The 24,144-nt window shown below is 34.9% G+C and overlaps 1 protein-coding gene across 1 annotated transcript; it reads left to right on the forward strand.

Annotated features, from left to right (window-relative positions):
• Positions 1-2,214: 2,214 nt before the first annotated feature.
• LOC113371444 lies at positions 2,215-6,011 on the forward strand. The gene is made up of 5 exons (XM_026612071.1): positions 2,215-2,374; positions 3,050-3,568; positions 3,992-4,561; positions 4,685-5,181; positions 5,373-6,011. Exons 1-5 carry the CDS (start codon positions 2,215-2,217, stop codon positions 6,009-6,011), a joined length of 2,385 nt encoding a protein of 794 aa, XP_026467856.1.
• The last annotated feature ends 18,133 nt before the right edge of the window (positions 6,012-24,144 follow it).

Genomic DNA, 24,144 nt, shown 5'->3' on the forward strand with positions numbered 1-24,144 from the left:
TATTAATTATATTATAAAAATCAAACCAAATATATCATAACAAATAACACATTTCAAATGAACAATTATCTGACTATGTACAGTAAAACTACCAGCTACTTCATCATTGTAGAAATGTGCTTTTTGCAGTCTTTCAAAAAAATTTTATCTAGTCCTTTTTACCCTATAGGCAAAGTAACTTGGAACGGCTAGGTGGCTAACAGGTTTAATCTCTTATTTTGATTTTAAAGGTATTTTACAAAATAATTACATTTTTAACTAATGCTAAAAAGCTAGCAACGGAACAAAATACTTTTATTATGGATTTTCAAAGATTACCGTTTATCTCCCAATAGCAAAGTTATGAGAATCAAGGTTATAGCTAGTTTATTTTTCTCTCTACTTTCGAATGAAGTTCCGGATTAAATTTATTGTTAAACTATGCTTAACTTTACTGATGGTTTTTGACACCTCGGTGTTGGACCTTTTTAACGCCGGACCTTCATTTATTGCTATCTATTCCTTGATAAATTCTGGGAAATGATAACTGGGAGAATGTTATTCGACAAAATGTCTGGTGACGCCACTGACTATTACATGCGTCGATAATAATAATATAGTCGCCATCTCGGGGTTACAATATGTCAACCGATTTGTTCCTTTCTAATCCAGACTACCTGTCTCTTTCCTTCCAAAACTTTGACCTATGACTTCCGACACGTGGTCTATTCTATTCGAGTTAATTTCCAGTTCACTTCGCTTCCAGTGCATTTTCAGTTCGGGTTCTATCTAGTTCCATATACAGTCCACGAATACCAGCCATCCGTGTGGTCTACTGATCGAATCAAGGCCACACCACATTTTGGCCTTCCGAGCCGGATCTCAATTAAGATTGAGAGTTTGCATGATATATTTGCATTAACGGATATCGAGGTAAGATTATATTTCCAAGTTTCTTATAATCCTAAAAATGCCGCCCAAGAATGCATCTGCCAGTGCTGAAGTCGCACGATTAATTTCCAAACGAGAAATGTATTTTTCCATTATACAGAAGACGTAAGCAAGAAACAATTCTGTACAAACCTGATAATGTTAGATAACGTTCGAGAACAATTTATAAAACTTACCGACGATATTAATAAATTAAACTCGTTGGAAAATCCCAGTTTCGTACCGGATTATGCTGCCCTTCTATCCGTGGAACAATTATACGCGGAGATAAAATACATTGAAAAAACTATTTCTGATGTAAACAATACTTCCTCTTTGACAAAAAGTGAAGATTCCCCATATAAATTTATTTCCAAATCCCGTCTCCCAACAATTGAAATACCCAAATTTGCGGGTGATTTCAAAAAATGGCCGCTATTTTATGAAACATTCAAAACCCTTATACATGAGAATCCCGAGATTGACATTATATCCAAATTTCATTATTTAATGGGCGCCTTAGAAGGCCCAGTAATGAAAATTTTTAATACTATCTTATCTACCGCCAATAATTATTTAATTTTATGGGAAGCATTGATAAACAAATACAAAAATAAACGTTATCTGGGCATTCACTATTTCAAACAGTTAATGTCTTTTAAAACTGTAAACTCATCACAGTTGCATAACTTTATCGAGAAATTTGACACTACAGTACAAGCATTAAATCAATTAAATATTCCAGACCTGTATGATTTTTTACTAACATCGATCGCTCTATCCAAATTAGATACCAATTTACAGGAAAAATTTGAAAATTATTTTCAGGGCGAATATCCTTCCTATAAAGAATTATTACAATTCATAAATAAAGTGCAAAAAGGTCAAAGTTATATTTATGATCTGCGCGAGAAGGTTTCGAAAACCCACATTTCTCATTCGTTGATAACCAGCAATGTCAAATCGCTTCAATGTTACTTATGCAACGAAGGTCATAATATTTTTAAATGCTCGCAATTTCTAGAATTAAATATCAACGACAGATGGTCAGCAATTAGGAGATTGAATCTTTGTTCGAATTGCCTGGGTCATAAACGTAACAGTCCGTGTCATTCTAAGAAAACATGTCTGTATTGTAATACCAAACATCATACTTTGTTACATTCAAATAATTGTGTTGACAATACAAAACAAGTTCCAACAGATATTCATTCCAAAAATTCGAAGCAAAAAATTTCCGATTCCAATCCAAGTAATACTTTATGCGTTGTAAATGAATTAGATTTATCACATTATATAAATCTTATGCCGACCGCAACTGTTTATGTTTTGGCAACAGGTATTAAAACTAGTCCGTTACGTGTCATTATTGATACCGCAAGCGATCGCAACTATGTGACTGAGTCATTCTGTAAATCCGCTCAACTAGAGATAACACCGATCGAGGCTCAAGTCATTTCTATAGGTAACTCTTCGCAAAAAATTACGGGCATGGCAAATTTTATTATTATGTCGAATGATTGTTCCTTTCAAATGTCTGTATGTGCCTATGTAATACATGAAATTGTCAAACCACAACCGACCATTAAAATTCCATTCGATTCCATTAATAAATTTTTATCTTTACAACTGGCGGATAATAAATTTTTCATTCCTCAAACTGTTAATGGAATCTTGGGTTGTGATGTATTTAATGCTATTATTATGTCAAATCACATAAAAACCGTCGATTCACCTATCGCATTGGATACAAAATTAGGTTATGTAATAATGGGATCTCTTCCAAACGTTGCATCGCCTAATTCAAGTTCGACAAATCTATGCACGATTGAACATGATTCCTTATCTAAATAAATGAAAACATTTTTTGAGTTAGAAGATGTACCTGACATGATTGTGTCGGAAAACGATTATTGCGAACAGTTCTATACGTCCACCACAGTACGGAATTTCGATGGACGTTACGTGGTCGCATTACCATTTCATGACAACGTTAATGTAAATTTTCAGAAATCATATGAACTCGCGCATAAGCGTTATTGTATTTTAGAACAAAAATTTCGGAAATCTTTCGAATTCCATAAACAATATTCAGAAGTAATTCAAGATTATTTACAACAAAAACACATGTCATTTTTAGGCCATGTAAATGATTCCGCAGCCAATGAAGGGTATTATATTCCACATTTTGCCGTGATTAAAGACAGCTCATCCACACCGTTACGAATTGTATTTGATGCATCAGCAAAGAATGCTGAATTTCCTTCCCTGAATGCCAACCTATTTTCCGGGCCAAAGCTACAGTCTAACATTATCACAATTCTTCTTAACTTTCGTTTTGGCGAAATTGCGTTAACGGCCGACATTAAACAGATGTACAGAAATATATTAATTCGTGATCAAGATAGACGATTTCAAAGGATACTTTGGAGATTTTCTCCGGAAGATCCCCTCGGCATTTATGAATTAAACACTGTCACATTTGGTATTACGTCATCTCCTTTTCATGCGTTACGCACTATTAAACAACTAGCTAAAGATGAGAGCAAAAATTACCCCTTAGCCACTGATATAATTCAAAATGATATTTATATCGACGACGTGGTTACTAGTGCAGACACCGTCGAAATCGCAAAACAACTTTACGTTCAATTGTCGAGTTTGTTCCGTTTCGCGTGTTTTGAACTAGCGAAGTGGGCTTCGAATGATAGTCTAATGTATAAACAATTTGAATCACACCATAAAACACAAATTAATTTTTCACAAACAATCTCTGAATTTGATACTTCCGTTAAAGTATTGGGATTGAGATGGGATCCAATTCAAGATTGTTTTAAATTTAATATCAACCTTCTCCATCAAAATTGGACAAAACGTCATTTATTATCCACCATTGCTCGTATTTGGGATCCCTTAGGTTTTATTACGCCTATTACCATCAAATTCAAAATGATCATGAAAGAACTATGGTTATTAAAATTGGATTGGGATAAGCCATTACCTTCCTCATAAGTTGCAACATAGCTTAGTATTTATAATCAACTTCCAGAATTAATTAATCTTTCCATTCCTCGATTTGTAGGTACCAAAAATTATATTCGTTGTTCTCTTTACGGTTTTGCGGATAGTTCAGAAAAGGCTTATGGGGCTGTGATTTATATCAAGCCTTGCCATGATAATAAATATTACCTTCTTATTTCAAAATCAAAAATTACTCCAATTGAAGTTCAAACTTTAGCTAGGTTAGAGTTGTGTGCGGCGCATTTATTGGCAAAATTATTATCCTTTGTCATATCTTCCAATCATCATTCTTTATGTATCGAAGAAATATATGGTTTTACGGACTCGATGATTGTGCTTCATTGGTTAACAGGACCAGCTCATAGATGGAAAACTTTTGTCGCAAATAGAGTAACGAAAGTTCATGATTTACTTCCTTCTGCCAAATGGTATCATATTTCTTCCGAGGCAAATATTGCCGATTGTGTTTCTCGTGGTTCATTACCAAATACATTGCTTAATAATAGTAATTGGTACACAGGTCCCTCATGGCTTTACTCTCACAGAAGTCATTGGCCCATACGTTCTACGTTAGATTCCATGCAAAATGTTCCAGAAGAAAAAGTTTCATCTTGCTTAGTGGCAAACTCCTGTAAAAATGATCTATACGAATTTACTTCCACTATATCTTCATGGGCCAGACTATGCAGAATATTTGTATTTATTTTACGTTTCTGCAAAATTATTCCATCTAGAAGTGAAATATATTTTTCAGATTTCAACAGAGCCGAATTAACTATAATCAAACTTATCCAACAAATCTATTTATTCGAAGAAATTGATTGTTTGAAAATGTACAAGTTTCCTAAAAGGTATCGGACTTTACGACTATTTTTACATGATGGGTTCTTAAGAGTTGGTGGACGTTTAACACATGCTAACCTGAATTTTGATCATAAATTTCCCTTGCTTTTACCCAAAAAGGATCACGTGATAAATTTAATAATTGATTATTATCATGAGAAACATTTACATGCTGGTCCACATTTACTCACTTCCATTCTTCGTCAAAGATACTGGATTTTATCCATTCGCAGTATTGTACGCCAACGTATTCATAAATGCAATAAGTGCTTTAGGAGTAATCCTAAATCCTTTACTCCTATTATGGCTGATTTACCTTCTCCTCGTGTTATGGAGGCAAAACCTTTTCAGCACACCGGTACTGACTATGCTGGTCCCTTTCGCGTAACCATGGGAAAATTTAGAGGCGTAAAAAGTTCAAAAGCATATATTTGTTTATTTATTTGTTTTTCCACAGAGGCAATACATATTGAGCTTGCCTCCGATTTAACCACTTCGACGTTTTTAAATTGTTTCAAGCGCTTTATTTCACGAAGAGGTCCAGTTTCTTGTCTGTAAATTTCGTTGGTGCCAAATCAGAACTGAAAGATATATTTCAGCTTATTAACTCAGAAACATTTAGTGCATCATTAAACTCCGAACTTCACAAGCATAATATCAATTGGTCTTTTAATCCGCCAGCCGCACCCCACTTCGGGGGTTTGTGGGAGTCCAACATAAAATCTATAAAAGCGCATTTATATCGAGTAATAGATGAACAAATTCTTACTTACGAGGAATTAAATACCGTGTTAATCCAAATTGAGGCGCTTCTCAATTCTCGACCATTATGTTGGATGAGTTCCGATCCAAGTGATCCCCAACCTCTTACGCCAGCTCATTTCCTCACTTTAACTCCCTTAAATATCCTTCCATCAAAAAACATATTACAAATAGATTTACCGACGCGAAAACAATTAATTGATAAAATAATACAATCTTACTGGAAGAAATGGCATTCTGAATATTTAAGTGATTTACAATCACGTCAAAAGTGGAACACCCCTTCTCTCCCGGCTAAAAAGGGTATGTTAGTTCTAATCAAAAATGAAAATTTGCCTCTTCTTCAATGGTCCATGGGGGTTATTGAAGACGTTTTTCCTGGAAAAGACGGAGAGGTGCGCACAGCTTTAGTAAGAACTAGGACTACGTTATTAAAACGCCCTGTAGTAAAGCTCTGCCCCCTACCTACACAGTAATTTATGGTGAAGAAATTTTTTTTTTCATATTTGCAAACGATATAAAAAAAGAGTCTAATGCTTTATTTGTTACCTTTAATTAATTCCTTCCTTTTACCTTTTACCATTATATGTAGTAACTTTATCAGTAACTTGCTTCTATTCAGAGGAATCGCATGACAACTCAATCACACTCAAGAGCAAAATGTTATTTGCTCAGTTGTTCTCACAACTTTTGATAATATTCAAAATCTGTACATTCAAGAAGATCGAACGCTATGAATCATCATAATATTGCAGTTATTGTAAAAATGCCTTTAATTTGGAAATGAATACGGCCCCATATTGGACACATTTCAAATACGAACTGGTTGTTTTAAATCATGCTGGTTACTCAAAATTAACTACCACCATCATCAACAAATCCACGAAACAAGGTCAATGAAATTTTAATTCCTATTCGACATAAAGGCATCTTAGATATGACAATTGATAATTCCACCAAGACAAATTTTCATGTGTTCCGAAAAACAAGCATGTATGATGCAAACCAAAAATAATTTCCAGTGGTGCTATATGCAAGTCTCATGGAAGTGATATCCATTAATAGAGAATATTAAAAATCATTTGCTATAGCAGAGAATGAAATTTGGCAGCATTATTACAGCAAGATACTGAGCAACTATAATATAGTTCAAACAAATAACAAGGTTACTGCTTTCCTGTCAAGATTACTTATCCTTAATATTGATTATGATGGGTGAACATAGAAGCATTGGATATTCCATCAAAACTTAACTTACTTCCTAGATTCAATTAAGAATCAACATGTTATTTCTTCACCATCTCTCATGTGTTTTATTCCTTGCATAGTTTGACTAATGGTTTTGATATTTCCATTTATATTTTCTAGTATTAAAAGGGTACCCTTTTTCGCCCGGGGAAGAAATGGTGACGCCACTGACTATTACATGCGTCGATAATAATAATATAGTCGCCATCTCGGGGTTACAATATGTCAACCGATTTGTTCCTTTCTAATCCAGACTACCTGTCTCTTTCTTTCCAAAACTTTGACTTATGACTTCCGACACGTGGTCTATTCTATTCGAGTTGATTTCCAGTTCACTTCGCTTCCAGTGCATTTTCAGTTCGGGTGCTATCTAGTTCCGTATTCAATTCGATTCCAGTGCGTTATCAGTACGCTTACAACTTGCTTTCTTTCTTTGGTTCAGTTTCGAGTTTCCTTCCGAGTCAGTCGAGTTTAGAAGTTTTGTTGAGTTTCCTTTTATTGACCAAAGTGAGGACATTTTTTAGTTTGTTATTATCATAGAAGAAGAACGTTTTTAGTTTCCATATACAGTCCACGATTACCAGCCATCCGTTTGGTCTACTGATCGAATCAAGGCCACACCAATGTCCTTTTGATCGATCCCAAATTGAGGTTCTGAATTTAAATAACATAAATAAAATATAATATAACTTACAGAATGTTTTTTAAATACCAATGAGTATATAATTATACGAATGAGATCAGAGCACCGTGTTTGAGAAAAATATCATTTGCAAAAAAAGAGTGCTACAACGCCAAAAAGTGCATTTTCAAAACATTTAACATTTCAAAAAAGTTGATATTTTGAGTTTCTAGTAACACTTGCAATCGGTTTAATAACGTTTTTGGGTATAAATAGAACTATTACTACAATTTAATCATAATTAAATAATATTTATGTAAAACATCCTATTAAACGTAATTGAACATCATCTGTTAAAAACGTTTGACATTTGACGGATTAGCCACCGTCCATTGTTTTATTTGAATTACGCTCCTACAAAAATTTTCAAATAAAAAATATAAAGTTTCTACGCTATTTTGAAATATTATCTCACCTTTCTGACAACCTACTGATTAGCACGAATTTTTCAAGACTAAGACTAAAAATCGATTTAGCCGTTTTCGAGTTTTAGCGGATCATTTTATCGAGAGCTTCATTTATATATATAAGACTAGCTGACCCGGCAAACGTTGTTTTGCTAAGTAAGGTATTTGTAAACAATTTCTAAAGAATAAGAAAAAGAATACTTAATTTTAGGAGTGTAAGGATGTGTAGTTTGAATGGTGCAGATAATGAGGTATTATAAATACAATAAACTCCAAAGACTACTTGTATAATAATAAATTATATAATTCATAATAACAAAATTCGTTTGTCCATGTTTTGTTAATACAATCAAATTGGAAGTTTTATACACTTTCTCTAAAAATATGGTATAATTCAATCCAAGTCTTTTTTAGTCTTTAGCCGTGGTCAATGTGCAGTTGGTCATCTTTGCCCCACACAGATGTAAGTTTTTACAGTGGTTATATGAGGAAAACTGTTGAATCTTACTCAAAATTAACATTACATTTTATAAAACAATTAAATATAATCTAAATAAAATAATTATGTAATATAGAAAATGTTTTATAAACACTAATGAATACAAAATTATGCAACTAAGACTGGCCCAATTCGTGCAGCCATTTTAACGTTTTACCCCGCATTGTTATATAGCTATAAAAAATGGACATTTCTTCTTTATGAATTTGCTTGAACATATGTACATTTTCAACATGAGTGCATATTGCTATAAATTTCAATGTGTTTATTATGATTTTTTTTTACAACTGTCTATCCAAATTAGTGGTGTCTTTGTTCTCACCATGACCACTATATAGTATGCTCGGGAAGTAATTGAGAAACGACACGATGAATAACAGCATTAGTATCTAAACAACATGAGGAAAATTCTATTATTATCATGTGGGATATGTTTAACTATTATAATTTTTTCATTTCAAATTGGAATGCTGTAAACACTTCTTTCTATGCATTAGAAAGCCTATTTGGATGATGAAACCATGTGATAAAATGCAAGCTTGTACTGTTGATACTTTCCATTCTTCTGTGAACTGTGACATTTGTCAAACCCTAAAAATATGTCATAGACCATATAACTACAAAAGTCATTATAGTGGATGTCACATAAGATAATGTGAGCTTTATAAGCAATTTTCAAACAATTGTTTGAAAATTGCACACTGAATGGTGCAATTGCACACTTTGTTTTCGAAGATCTTGTATTTGTATGTACACATAATTGAGATTTTTATAAATAAGATTTCCAAAATTACAATTTGTGTTGTAATCCAATTTTCTTAATCATATCGCTGTCTATTATAACTTGCGAGAAGTGATTAAACAAAAATGTCTATGGTTTCCCCTTCGATGAATTCCAAATTTAGGATCTCAATTTTAAGAACCTGAATGCAATAATAATATAATTCATAAAATGTTTTGGTAAAACATTATTCACATTAAACCAATAAGTACTTGCACAGCACAGCGTTTGAAACGAAATTATTTATTTATTTATTCATAAGTAAGCCGTGATCAATAATAATAGTATTATTTCAAGCTCCTGATAGAATAATACAAAAGGCAGTGAGCAAACACTTGAGAATTAAATAAAAACCTCATATAAAACCAAATAAACATTCTTATTAATATTTAAAAATATATAAATAATTAAATTTTTAAATTAAAAGAATAACAACACATAATCTGTTTTAACTTGTGAAAACCATTTGACATATGAGTAGGCGATTCATTTGTCATCATGAATAATATTGTTTGGAAAGCCAGTTTAAATCAAGTGCTGTTTACCAAAAAATTTTAAATTAAAAATGTAAAGTTTCTAAGCAATTTTGAAATATTATCTCACCTTTCCGACCTTCTCTGGATTGGCAAGAAATTTTCAAGACTAAGACTGGCCAAATCAGTTTAGCCGTTTTCGAATCATTTGAACGAGAGCTCCATTTTTATATATTACTAGCTGACCCGGCAAACGTTGTTTTGCTAAGTAAGGTATATTCTAAACTATTTCTAGAGAATCAAAAATATTAATACTTTAAGCGCATAAGGATGTGTTGTTTGAATGCTGTATACTATTAGGTATTATAAAAACAATAAACCCCATTAGTTTGTTTTTATTTTGTCAATACAATCAAACTGTAAGATTTATACACTCTCTATAGAAAACATCGTATAATCCAATCCGAGTCTTTTTTGGTCTTTCGACTTATTAATTACGTATCAAGTTTTTCAGATTCTTTTTGGATTCGGGATTTTGTGTATAATTGTAAACAATACTACTCAGCTTATAATCAAATTTCCAAATTTTTGCGAGGAGAGTTAGAAAATGAATTAAGTATTTCTTCTTTGACCTGCTTTTTGAAAAGTTTCAAGTTACATTCGATGAATTAAAGTAAATTTAATAAAAAGTATATATGTAGAACAGGGCGACACAAAGGTCCAATTTGACTTTGAGCAAATATATACTATATTGTGAAAATCATAACAATTATATCACAACAAATAACACATTTCAAACGAACAATTATCTGACTACGTTCAGTAAACTATCTTCTACTTCATCATTGTAGAAATGTGCTTTTTTGATGTCTTTCAAAAATGTGTTATCTAGACCTTTTTACCTTATAGGCGGAGTAACTTGTAACGGGCAGGTGGCAAAAGGTTTAAAGCCTTATTATAATTTTAAAGGTATTTTATAAAATAATTACATTTTTAACTAATGCTAAAACTACCAACGGAAGAAAATACTTTTATTATGGATTTTCAAAAATTACCGTTAATCTCCCCCATTTTAAAGATTATCGTTTTCAAATCAAGGTTGTAGCTGGCTATACATCTTTTTTCCTCTACTTCCAAATATTGTTGTTAAACAATGCTTAACTTTACTGATTTTTGACACATCGGTGGTGGACCTTTCTAACCCCGGACCTTCGTATATTACTATCTATTCTTCGATAAATTCTGGGAAATTATAACTAGGAAAATGTTATTCGACAGAATATCCCTTTGATCGATACCAAATTTAGGAATTGAAATAACATAAATAAAAAATAATATAACCTAGAAAATGTTTTATAAATACCAATTAGTAAATAATAATACAAATGAGATCATTCAGAGCTTCGTGTTTGAGAAAAATATGCCAAAAAGTGCATTTTGATATTAACATTTCAAAAAAGTTGATATTTTGAGTTTTTAGTAACACTTGCGGCCCGTTTACTAACGTTTTTGTATGTAAATAAAACTACAAACAAAACTACTTGCTACAATTTAATCATAATTAAATAATATTCACGTAAAACAACCTATTAAACATAATCGAACATCATCTGTCAAAAACGTTTGACATTTCAAGTATTAGCCACCGTCCATTGTTTTATTTACATTACGCTTCAACAAAAATTTTCAAATTAAAAATGTATAGTTTCTACGCGATTTTGAAATATTATCTTACCTTTCCGACAACCTGCTGATTAGCACGAATTTTTCAAGACTAAGACTGGCCAAATCGGTTTAGCCGTTTTCGAGTTTTACTTGGACATCTGAAAGAGAGCTCCATTTTTATATACAAGATTTAAGAATATAATATATATATATATATATATATATATATATATATATATATATATATATATATATATATATATATATATATGTATATATATATATATATATATATATATATATATATATGTATATATCAGCTCCATTCTCTCTAAGGTTACTGTTTTATCTAAATTTAATGTTTCCAATTCTTTTGATTTAGCAAAAAATTTAAAGAATTTTACAATTCCTTCCAATTCTTCCTTTGTTAGTTTTGATGTCATCTCCCTTTATACGAACATTCCTTGGGATTTGGCTTTAGAAGCTGTTTCTGCCCGCTGGAATGATATCCAACCACACACTTCGATTGACTTGGTTTGGTTTAAGACGATTTTAAATTTCATTTTTGTTAACACCTACTTTGGTTTTGATGATCAATTTTATTCGCAGATTTTTGGTTTACCCATGGGGTCTAGTATTAGCCCCCCTGTGGCTGATTTAACACTACAAATTTTAGAAAATTTTGTTTTATCTAATCTTTCGGTTCCACCTCACCTTTATTATAGATATGTTGATGACGTTCTGTTGTGCCTTGACGATTCTCAGATTGTAGACACATTAGACTCTTTTAATTCCTTTAACAAACATTTGCAGTTCACCTGTGAGTATGAGTCGGATGACTCTATTAGTTTTTTAGACTTAAGAATCACTAAAAATAAAGTAAACAATTCTGTCCTGACTGATTGGTATCAGAAACCAACGTGGTCAGGAAGATATTTAAATTATTTGTCCTTTCATTCGCGTTCCATTAAAATTTCTGTCATTATCTCTCTTATAGACAGGGCTATTTTACTAAGTAACAGTATGTTTTGGGAAAAAAATTTGACTCTTATTCGTTCCGTTCTCAAAGACAATAGTTACCCTTCGCACTTGGTCAACAACATCATTAATAATAGATTAATTTATTTGCAAACTAATTCTAATAATTCATTTTCACCTTCTTGTTCAAATTCAATAGCTTCCTCTTCCGCCCAATACAAAGGAACTATCTGTTTACCTTTTTTAAGCAATTTTTCGTATTTTTTAAAAAAGTTATTTTCTTCAGAAGGATTCCGATTAGTTTTTAGTTTTGATAATACGTTTAATTGCCTTTTTTCGGTTCTTAAGTCTAGAACCCCGTCTGATAGGGTCACCGATTCTGTTTACAGGTTGGATTGCAATGATTGCAACTTGTGTTATATTGGAGAAAGTTCCCAGTATATTTATAAGAGAGTTAATCAACATATTTATAATTCAAAAAATCCAAACCAATTCAAAACGATGTTTTCAGATCATATGCTCAATTTCAATCACACTTTTAACACTTCCCATCCGGTTATCCTTTATATCGAAAAAAATAGTGACCTTAGAAAATTTGCTGAATCCTTTTTTATTTCATTAAATTCCTCCTCTTGTGTTAATAAACGCAATTCATCCCACCTTTTACATGATAGTTATCAGATTGTCATTGATTTTATTAAAAAAACATAAAATTAATTTGCTTATCTCTTTTTATTATTTTTTACAATATTGTTTTTTCTTGTTCTAACGTTTACATGGTTTTCTTTTTCCTTTTGATCAATTCCAGTTCAAGCACTGTTTGTTCGAGGCGTTTTTCGTGCTTCGAGAATTTTGTCCTTGATGCGTCCCCTCCCATTCCTATCAATACGCCTCAGTCGAGTCTGGATGCTCGGTATGGGCGTGTTTCTCGTCTCACAATTATGTATTTTATAACTTTTAGTCAAATTAGTTTCAAATCTTTTAGTTATTCATAATTTTTTCTAAAAAAATGTTTTTCTCTAATATGTTATTAAGTTTAATTTTTTAAAATAAATTTTTGTTGAGTGTTTTTGTCCTGTGGTGTGTATAATGTTTCTCTATGCTACAATTAATCTATATTGTTGTTTATATTAGTAATAAAATTTTCAAATTGTTGTAGTTGCTGAATGATGACACGCATCTTGTGTCGAAACGTATAAATAAAAGTATTTACACTTTATACCTTTTTTATTTCGACGAATGGGCTGCTAGTTACTTTGAAATATGTTTCAACGTCGAAAAAACTATCAAGATATGTATATATATATATATATATATATATATACATTAGGGTGGGCCAATTTTTTGCATAGTGAGGAACTCTTTACATCACTTGAAACAATATTGTAACTAGTTGGTTTGGTATTTAGCCTTGAGGCAAGTTACATGAACTTCCCGAAATGTGTAAATAATCGACTTAATCAAAAAAAATGTGTAAATAATATACTTCATTAATCCTACTTTAAAAAAAACGATAATAATTTTAGCAAACTTTGACGAATTTTTAAAATTAAACTACTTGTCGTTAGGCCGTAATATTACAGTAAGTTCTATAAGACCATGATGTATATCGCCAAAAAAATTTCCATGAAAATCGGCTTAAATTTTTTTTTCAACAGTTAATTACAAGAAAACGGCTCGGTAGATTTTCACCTAAAATTAATCAGTATCATTCCCAACTAATATCTTTCGAACAGTTTTTGATATTTTTAAATCGGTTCGGTAGGGTGAGCTTAAATGTCGACGAAAATTTAACACTTTTTTTCAACAGTTAATTACAAGAAAACGGCTCGGTAGATTTTCACCTAAAATTAATCAGTATCATTCCCAACTAATATCTTTCGAACAGTTTTTGATATTTTTAAATCGGTTCGGTAGGATGAGCTTAAATGTCGACGAAAATTTAACACTTTTTTTCAACAGTTAATTACAAGGAAACGGCTCGATAGATTTTCACCTAAAATTAATCAGTATCATTCCCAACTAATATCTTTCGAACAGTTTTTGATATTTTTAAATCGGTTCGGTAGGGTGAGCTTAAATGTCGACGAAAATTTAACACTTTTTTTCAACAGTTAATTACAAGAAAACGGCTCGGTAGATTTTCACCTAAAATTAATCAGTATCATTCCCAACTAATATCTTTCGAACAGTTTTTGATTTTTTAAAATCGTTCGGTAGGATGAGCTTAAATGTGGACGAAAAGTTTTTTTCAAATTACAAAGAAACGGCTTGGCAGATCGTTGCACAAAATTGACAAACGATAGTCCTCACAGAAATACATCAAATGGCTTTTAAATTTCTAAAATCGGTTCAGGCGTTTTTGAGAAAACGTCGATCAAAAGTCTAATTTTGACAAATGCCAAAAAGACCATACTGATTTTTGCAAACTTTGACGAATTTTTAAAGCTGAACCAGTTGTCGTAGGGCCGTAATATTTTAGTATGATCTAGAAGACTATGGTATCTACCGTCAAAAAAATAATCATGAAAATCGTCGAAATTTTTTTTTTAAAAACTTTATTACAAGAAAACGGCCCGGCCGATCTCTACCAAAAACTAATCAGCACGATTCCCAATCAATATCTTTCGAACGGTTTTTGAATTTTCTTAATCGGTTCACAATTGCGGGCTAAAACGTGCACGAAAAATTTTTCACTTTTCTGCTATTTATAAAGAAACGTCTCGGCCGATCGTCCCACAAAACTGACAAACGATAGTCCTCGTCGAGATGCATCGAATGGCTTTTAAATTTTTGGAATCGGCCCAGCCGTTTTCGAGAAAACGTCGATTTACGGCAAAAAATCTGTTCACACACACATACACACACACACACACACACACACACACACACACACATACTTTTTCCAAATTTGGTCTCATTCGATTCAGAATGGCTTGAAACGTCGAGAAAACATAAAATTAGAGAATCGGATTTTTTTATGAAAACATAAACTTCTCCTTCGGGAAGTTAAAAAAAGCATAACCCGCAAATGAATTTAAAGTCAGCGAAAAATTTAAAACATTTTTTAATTTAAAGGAAAAATTGAAAAATCTCATAAAAAATATATTATGACATATATCGAGTTATACATAATTTTATTCGTAATTTTATTCTGCATCTTTTGTACGAACAAAGTTTTTTCGTATCTTTTACGGTTTAGATGTTATAGAGCAATCTGTGTAGTTGTTATTTTGTCAAAATGCAAAGTGCGGTTAGGTTAGAGCAACGCTCCTCACGATTCGATATTTCTCTAAAGAAAACATATAAAGTATTATACATCATTAGAAAGGTCTCAAAATTCTTAGTTCTTTTTCCATACATCACAACTTCGAATTTTGCACGGTGTGGCCTACAGGCGAGTTGCCGTCGTAAAAATTCGGGAAAATCGGAAAATCTCGAGAAAATTATATGAACACACCTAACCATTTATATACCATTTTATTCGTAATTTTATTCGCATATTTCGTACGAACAAAGTTTTTCTGTATCTTTTACCGTTTAAGAGAAAATCGAGGAAAACTGGTGTGAACATTTATTGTAAAATTAGAAAATTTAAACAAATAATTAAAAAAAATAATTTAACTATATATAAATTCGTATTATATTTATTGAAATCTATAAAAATCAATAAATACATATTTTTATACAAAACTTTAAAAAAACACCTAAAAACTCAATAATTAACTATAATTCATATTATCCATACATATAAAACTGTTTGAACATCTAACAAAATTTTCGAAAAAAAAATGTGCGAGTTGAAAAGTTGTGCGGGTCTGCGGACCACAAATATAAAATCTATATATTTTAATAATATAGGATTTTACAAATTGACTACGGTCAAATATATGTGAAGTGTGGCAGAACTAGCAAAGCTTCTCGCACCGAGGATATTCGTTTTATGAACGTTCAATCGGTGCGAGTTGAAATTATTTGGGTCTACGGAGCGCAAATATAAAATCTATATATTTTAATAATATAGGATTTTACAAATTGGCTACGGTCAAATATATGTGAAGTGTGGCAGAACTAGCAAAGCTTCTCGCACCGAGGATATTCGTTTTATGAACGTTCGATCGGTGCGAGTTGAAATTATTTGGGTTTGCGGACCGCAAATATAAAATCTATATATTTTAAAATTATTGGATTTTACAAATTGACTACGGTCAAATATATGTGAAGTGTGGCAGAACTAGCAAAGCTTCTCGCACCGAGGATCATTCGTTTTATGAACGTTCGATCGGTGCGAGTTGAAATTATTTGGGTCTGCGGACCGCAAATATGAAATCTTGTGATTACTCGACAAATTATTGCTGTAATCAAGTGCGCTCCTATAGTATAATATACTGTGGGCAAAAGCCTCTGGCAATGATCATTCGTTTCATTAACGTTTGACCGGAGTTAGTCGCAAAATATTGCGCAGTGTGCAAAGCAGCGTGACGCGGTTTACAACCGTTTAGCGCTCTTATGCATTGTGTGAGAGCACGGCCATGTATATCTGCTCGGCATCGCCAGATGCCTGAGCGAATGACGAAGTTCGTTGTGAAAACGGCGTTCTTTTTGAATATTATACTTTAAACGCATAGCAAGAAGATGAAAGTCTAGTGTTTTAAAGTCGATTGTAGTTAACGCTTGCGTTAGTATTCTATATATTCTGCACATTTTATTCAAATTGTGCGAATTTGAACATTCGCTTCATTGCGTTGTTTTAAGAAAATGAAAAATCAGCGAAAGCAGATTTCAATTTTGAAACGAGATTTTGTATCTCGAAGCGAAAAGCGAAAGCTTTACGGTGTACTAATTGTAACCATAATAATCATACTAGTTTCAGAATCGCCCGAGTTATCTTAAACGATTTCGAGGGAATCACGATCAAAACATGTATATATATTTATATATTTATATATATAAAATCACCCTGAACGGTGGATCACTTGGCTCGTGGGAACGCAGCTAATTGCGCGTCGACATGTGAACTGCCGGATACATGAACATTGACATTTCGAACGCACATTGCGGTCCTCGGATACTGTTCCCGGACCACCTCTGGCTGAGGGTCGTATAACATTACCAGACTGCCGCTTGCTTTAAACGGCTTGCCGGCGAATGATAAAGTTTCGCGTATATGCGTGCTCTTAAATAATTCACTCAACGTGTGAGCCAGTCCACTTTGCAACATCGGACATTTCCGTTTGTTGACGTTCTGTGGGATTACGGCGGGTTGTGTGTCCTAGAGATTTTATATTCTCGCGACCCTCAAGGTTGCAAGCACGGACGGTTATTGGCCGCCGGACCTAGCCCGGCATCGATGCCGTCTCGAGCTGTTAGCTACCGTGTTCTTGGACGGACGCTATTACTGGTCAGCAATGCTATTGCTTTGGGTACTTTCAGGACCCGTCTTGAAACACGGACCAAGGAGTCTAGCATGTGCGCGAGTCATTGGGAAATACAAAACCTAAAGGCGCAATGAACGTAAAGGTTTGCTTAAGTAAACTGAGGGATGACAGACCGCATCTACGGATGCGTGCTTGCAATCCCGAGGCGTCTCACTCTCATTGCAAGAAGAGATGCACTCAGAGCGTACACGCTAGGACCCGAAAGATGGTGAACTATGCCCGGTCAGGTCGAAGCCAGGGTAAACCCTGATGGAGGACCGTAGCGATTCTGACGTGCAAATCGATCGTCGGAACTGGGTATAGGGGCAAAAGACTAATAGAACCATCTAGTAGCTGGTTACCTCCAAAGTTTCCCTTAGGATAGCTGGCATTCGATGAGCGAGTCTCATCCGGTAAAGCAAATGATTAGAGGTCTTGGGGCCGAAACGACCGCAACCTATTCTCAAACTTTAAATGGGTGAGATCTCTGGCTTGCTTGAATAGTGAAGCCAGAGATTCGAATCAGAGTGCCTAGTGGGCCACTTTTGGTAAGCAGAACTGGCGCTGTGGGACGAACCAAACGCCGAGTTAAGGCGCCTAAACGACGCTAATGGGATACCATGAAAGGCGTTGGTTGCTTAAGACAGCAGGACGGTGGCCATGAAAGTTGGAATCCGCTAAGGAGTGTGTAACAACTCACCTGCCAAAGCAACCAGCCCTGAAAATGGATGGCGCTGAAGCGTCGTGCCTATACTCGGCCGCCAGGGCATGAGAAACGTTCATAATAGTTTGTTTTGACGCCCTGGTGAGTAGGAGGGTCGCGGTGGTGTGCGCAGAAGGGTTTGGGCGTAAGCCTGACTAGAGCCGCCATCGGTGCAGATCTTGATGGTAGTAGCAAATACTCCAGCGAGGCCCTGGAGGACTGACGTGGAGAAGGGTTTCGTGTGAACAGCCGTTGCACACGAGTCAGTCGATCCTAAGCCCCAGGAGAAATCCTATGTTGATGTTGTTGTATTTTATTTTGAATGAAATTTTACACCCATCGGGCGAAAGGGAATCCGGTTCCTATTCCGGAACCCGGCAGCGGAACCGTTTACAAGTCTGGCCCTCGCAAGAGAGTTTGTCGGGGTAACCCAAAATGACCTGGAGACGCCGTCGGGAAATACGGGGAGAGTTTTCTCTTCTGTATGAGCGTTCGAACTTCCTGGAATCCTCTAGAAGGGAGATAGGGTTTGGAACGCAAAGAGCACAGCTGTTGATGCGGTGTCCGTTATTTTCCCTCGGACCTTTAAAATCCAGGAGAGGGCCACGGTAGGTGTCGCGCCGGTTCGTATCCATATCCACAGCAGGTCTCTAAGGTGAAGAGCCTCTAGTCGATAGATAAATGTAGGTAAGGGAAGTCGGTAAATTGGATTCGTAACTTCGGGATAAGGATTGGCTCTGAGGATCCGGGCGTGCCGGGCTTGGTTGGAAAGCGGGCGTAGGCCGATGTGCCGGGCCTGGGCGAGGCAAAATTGACTTAGAGCCGAGCTCGGTCCCGTGTCTAGGCCCCCGCAGATCTTTCTTGCTGCGAGGTTTCTGTGCCGGCTTCGGTCGGTCAGTCGTACTCTTCGGCCGCCATTAAACGATCAGCTCAGAACTGGAACGGACTAGGGAAATCCGACAGTCTAATTGAAGCAAAGCATTGCGATGGCCCTAGCGGGTGTTGACGCAATGTGATTTCTGCCCAGTGCTCTGAATTTCAACGTGAAGAAATTCAAGCAAGCGCGGGTAAACTATGACTCTCTTAATTATTATACCTATTTATTATTATTAATTATTTCCTATTAATTATTATTCCTTAATTATTATTCCTATTATTCTTAGTTTTACTCTTTCCTAAATTCAATGGCTAGATGTCGAGATTCTGAAGACCCAGTATTAGAGGCACTATGGGAGCAGAGCAATATAAGCAATAGAGTTGCTGAAATGGCACATCGCGCAAGTATAAGAGGCCCGCTCAATATAAAGGCCATTGAGAGCGCGAAGCGAAGAGCTGTCGAGGACGAGTTCCAAAGAAGGGCGCGTTGCGCGTTCCAGGGCATGGGAGCTACAATATTCCGAAAGGACACTATTGGAAACTCCTGGCTCTGGAAGCCCCACCTTCTCAAAGATAATTCTAGCTATATCGATGCTCTTCGACTCCGCAGCAACACATTTGGTTGTCGAGCAGCACTTGCTCGCGCAACACCAATGAGCGACATAACATGCCGACGATGCCATTCTGCCAATGAGACCCTTGGACATGTACAAGGCCAGTGTACCTTCGTAAAGCCGCAGAGAATTCATAGACACAACGAAATCGTGTCTTTTGTCGAAATGAATTTATCGATAAACACCCTGCTGGGCGTTACATGATTGAATCATCATTTACAGTCGATGGAAAAAGGTTAAAGCCCGACCTCATCTTATGGGATGCTGAGGAATCATATATCGTCGACGTTACAGTCAGACTTGAGCAGGGAAAATCTCTCGGAAAAGCGAATATGGAAAAAATCCTTAAATATGAGTGCCTCTCACACTGTCGGGTTCTTCCAATAGTTGTGAGATCGCGTGGTTCCCTACCTCCCAAAACCCTATCAAACTTATCCCTTCTTTCCAAACACCCCAAACACACTGGCTTAACATCAGTACTGGTTGCATTAAGAACATCAATAGAAATAAGCAATAGGTTTTTAGACGGCCAGTGCAAGGTACCAATAGTCACCATGTAAGTAACAATGAATATGATTTTTCCTAAAGCGATATTTAATTTTAACTGCCGGGCGGTGAACTTCCAAAGCGTACCCGTATATGTTGGAGCTACGGGTTTCTTTAAATTTATTGAAGGTGATAGTGCAAAGGTAAATCTTGTCAATCCTGCGTCACTATAGACGCTTGATTGAATCGTGGCAGTTAGGGTGCCGATGTCTTGACACTGTACTCTTGTCACGAGGAAATCAAGCGTCTTAATCGCGACTAGTCAATATCATACCAGAAAGTGTCCCACTTTGGGACAGTTTTATAGCCAAATACCTCGTCATCTAACTAGTGACGCGCATGAATGGATTAACGAGATTCCCACTGTCCCTATCTGCTTTCTAGCGAAACCACTGCCAAGGGAACGGGCTTGGAAAAATTAGCGGGGAAAAAAGACCCTGTTGAGCTTGACTCTAGTCTGGCGTTTTAAGGAGACATGAAAGGTGTAGCATAAGTGGGAGATAGTAATATCGTCGGTGAAATACCACTACTTTCATCGTTTCTTTACTTACTCGATTGGGCGGAAAGCGTGCATCGAAAACTTGCGTTCCGACTGTCACGGTTTTCTAGAGCCAAGCGCATAAGAGTGGTGTGAGGCATTGCGCCGATCGCCAACAATACTCTAGCGTGATCCGATTCGAGGAAACTGCAAGGCGGGGAGTTTTACTGGGACGGTACATCTGTTAAATAATAACGCAGGTGTCCTAAGGCCAGCTCAGCGAGGACAGAAACCTCGCGTAGAGCAAAAGGGCAAATGCTGGCTTGATCCCGTTGTTCAGTGTGCACAGGGACTGCGAAGGCATGGCCTATTGATCCTTTTGGCTTGAAGAGTTTTCAGCAAGAGGTGTCAGAAAAGTTACCACAGGGATAACTGGCTTGTCGCTATGAACGCTTGATTTACGTGCTGACTCACGCACGTTGTACAAAATAGCTAGGTAATACCGAAGAAGTGTCACATGTACAGCATGTACAAGTTTTCGACTCTAAGTCGTTTACAAACGATTCCGTCTCACATCGAACTAGTGACCCATAATCGACCGCTATAGGCAAGACAGATATAACGGACGAATATCGCCACTGTCCAGCGCCCCATTCGGCTAAAATGGCTCGTGCGATAAACGGCGTGTGCCGAATTCCTAATAAATCACATTGTATTGAGCCTTTCGACTTACGAGACTCATAGAGATGTCGTTGCTTACTTTGTCTAGAAAGGATACGGCCTTAGAGGCGTTCAGGCATAATCCCACGGATGGTAGCTTTGCACCACCGGCCGCTCGACCGAGTGCGTGAACCAAATGTCCGAACCTGCGGTTCCTCTCGTACTGAGCAGGATTACTATCGCAACGACGATTCATCAGTAGGGTAAAACTAACCTGTCTCACGATGGTCTAAACCCAGCTCACGTTCCCTATTTGTGGGTGAACAATCCAATGCTTGGCGAATTCTGCTTCGCAATGATAGGAAGAGCCGACATCGAAAGATCAAAAAGCAACGTCGCTATGAACGCTTGGCTTGACGTCACCCCACGCTATTAGAGCATAAGCCTTAAGCCGTCGCATTGCAGAATGCAACAATCAGTAGGCTTGACAGTCGAAAACTTGTACATGCTGTACATGTGACACTTCTTCGGTATCTACCTAGCTATTTTGTACAACGTGCGTGAGTCAGCACGTAAATCAAAACTTATCGACAAATTCCAATACTGGAAATACTAATAAATAAAAAATATATCCAATACTAACCAATAAAAAATATAAAGTTTCTACGCTATTTTGAAATAATATCTCACCTTTCTGACAACCTACTGATTAGCACGAATTTTTCAAGACTAAGACTAAAAATCGATTTAGCCGTTTTCGAGTTTTAGCGGATCATTTTATCGAGAGTTTCATTTATATATATAAGACTAGCTGACCCGGCAAACGTTGTTTTGCTAAGTAAGGTATTTGTAAACAATTCCTAAAGAATAAGAAAAAGAATACTTTATTTTAGGAGTGTAAGGATGTGTAGTTTGAATGGTGCAGATAATGAGGTATTATAAATACAATAAACTCGAAAGACTACTTGTATAATAATAAATTATATAATTCATAATAACAAAATTCGTTTGTCCATGTTTTGTTAATACAATCAAACTAGAAGTTTTATACACTTTCTCTAAAAATATGGTATAATTCAATCCAAGTCTTTTTTAGTCTTTAGCCGTGGTCAATGTGCAGTTGGTCATTTTTGCCCCACACAGATTTAAGTTTTTACAGTGGTTATATGAGGAAAACTGTTGAATCTCACTCAAAATTAACATTACATTTTATAAAACAATTAAATATAATCTAAATGAAATAATTATGTAATATAGAAAATGTTTTATAAACACTAATGAATACGAAATTATGCAACTAAGACTGGCCCAATTCGTGCAGCCATTTTAATTTTTGCCCCACACAGATTTAAGTTTTTACAGTGGTTTATATGAGGAAAACTGTTGAATCTCACTCAAAATTAACATTACATTTTATAAAACAATTAAATATAATCTAAATGAAATAATTATGTAATATAGAAAATGTTTTATAAACACTAATGAATACGAAATTATGCAACTAAGACTGGCCCAATTCGTGCAGCCATTTTAACGTTTTAACCGCATTGTTATATAGCTATATAAAATGGACATTTCTTCTTTATGAATTTGCTTGAACATATGTACATTTTCAACATGAGTGCATATTGTGATAAATTTCAATGTGTTTATTATGATTTTGTTTTACAACTGTCTATCCAAATTAGTGGTATCTTTGTTATCAACATGACCACTATATAGTATGCTCGGGAAGTAATTGAGAAACGACACGATGAATAACAGCATTAGTATCTAAACAACATGAGGAAAATTCTATTATTATCATGTGGGATATGTTTAACTATTATAATTTTTTCATTTCAAATTGGAATGCTGTAAACACTTCTTTCTATGCATTAGAAAGCCTATTTGGATGATGAAACCAAGTAATAAAATGCAAGCTTGTACTGTTGATACTTTCCATTCTTCTGTGAACTGTGACATTTGTCAAACCCTAAAAATATGTCATAGACCATATAACTACAAAAGTCATTATAGTGGATGTCACATAAGATAATGTGAGCTTTATAAGCAATTTTCAAACAACTTTGTTTTCGAAGATCTTGTATTTGTATGAACATAATACACTGTACAATGTACACATAATTGAGATTTTTATGAATAAGATTTCCAAAATTACAATTTGTGTTGTAATCCAATTTTCTTAATCATATCGCTGTCTATTATAACTTACGATAAGTGATTAAACAAAAATGTCTATGGTGTCCCCTTCGATGAATTCCAAATTTAGGATCTCAATTTGAATAACCTAAATGCAATAATAATATAATTCATAAAATGTTTTGGTAAATCATTATTCACATTAAACCAATAAGTACTTGCACAGCACAGCGTTTGAAACGAAATTATTTATTTATTTATTCGTATGTAAGCCGTGATCAATAATAATAGTATTATTTCAAGCTCCTGATAGAAGAATACAAAAGGCAGTGAGCAAACACTTGAGAATTAAATAAAAACCTCATATGAAACCAAATAAACATTCTTATTAACATTTAAAAATATATAAATAATTAAATTTTTAAATTAAAAGAATAACA

Source organism: Ctenocephalides felis, unplaced genomic scaffold (assembly GCF_003426905.1).
Source record: "Ctenocephalides felis isolate EL2017-DRISC unplaced genomic scaffold, ASM342690v1 CF-g0.4_SCAFFOLD_01492, whole genome shotgun sequence".
In the NCBI taxonomy this organism is placed as follows: domain Eukaryota; kingdom Metazoa; phylum Arthropoda; class Insecta; order Siphonaptera; family Pulicidae; genus Ctenocephalides; species Ctenocephalides felis.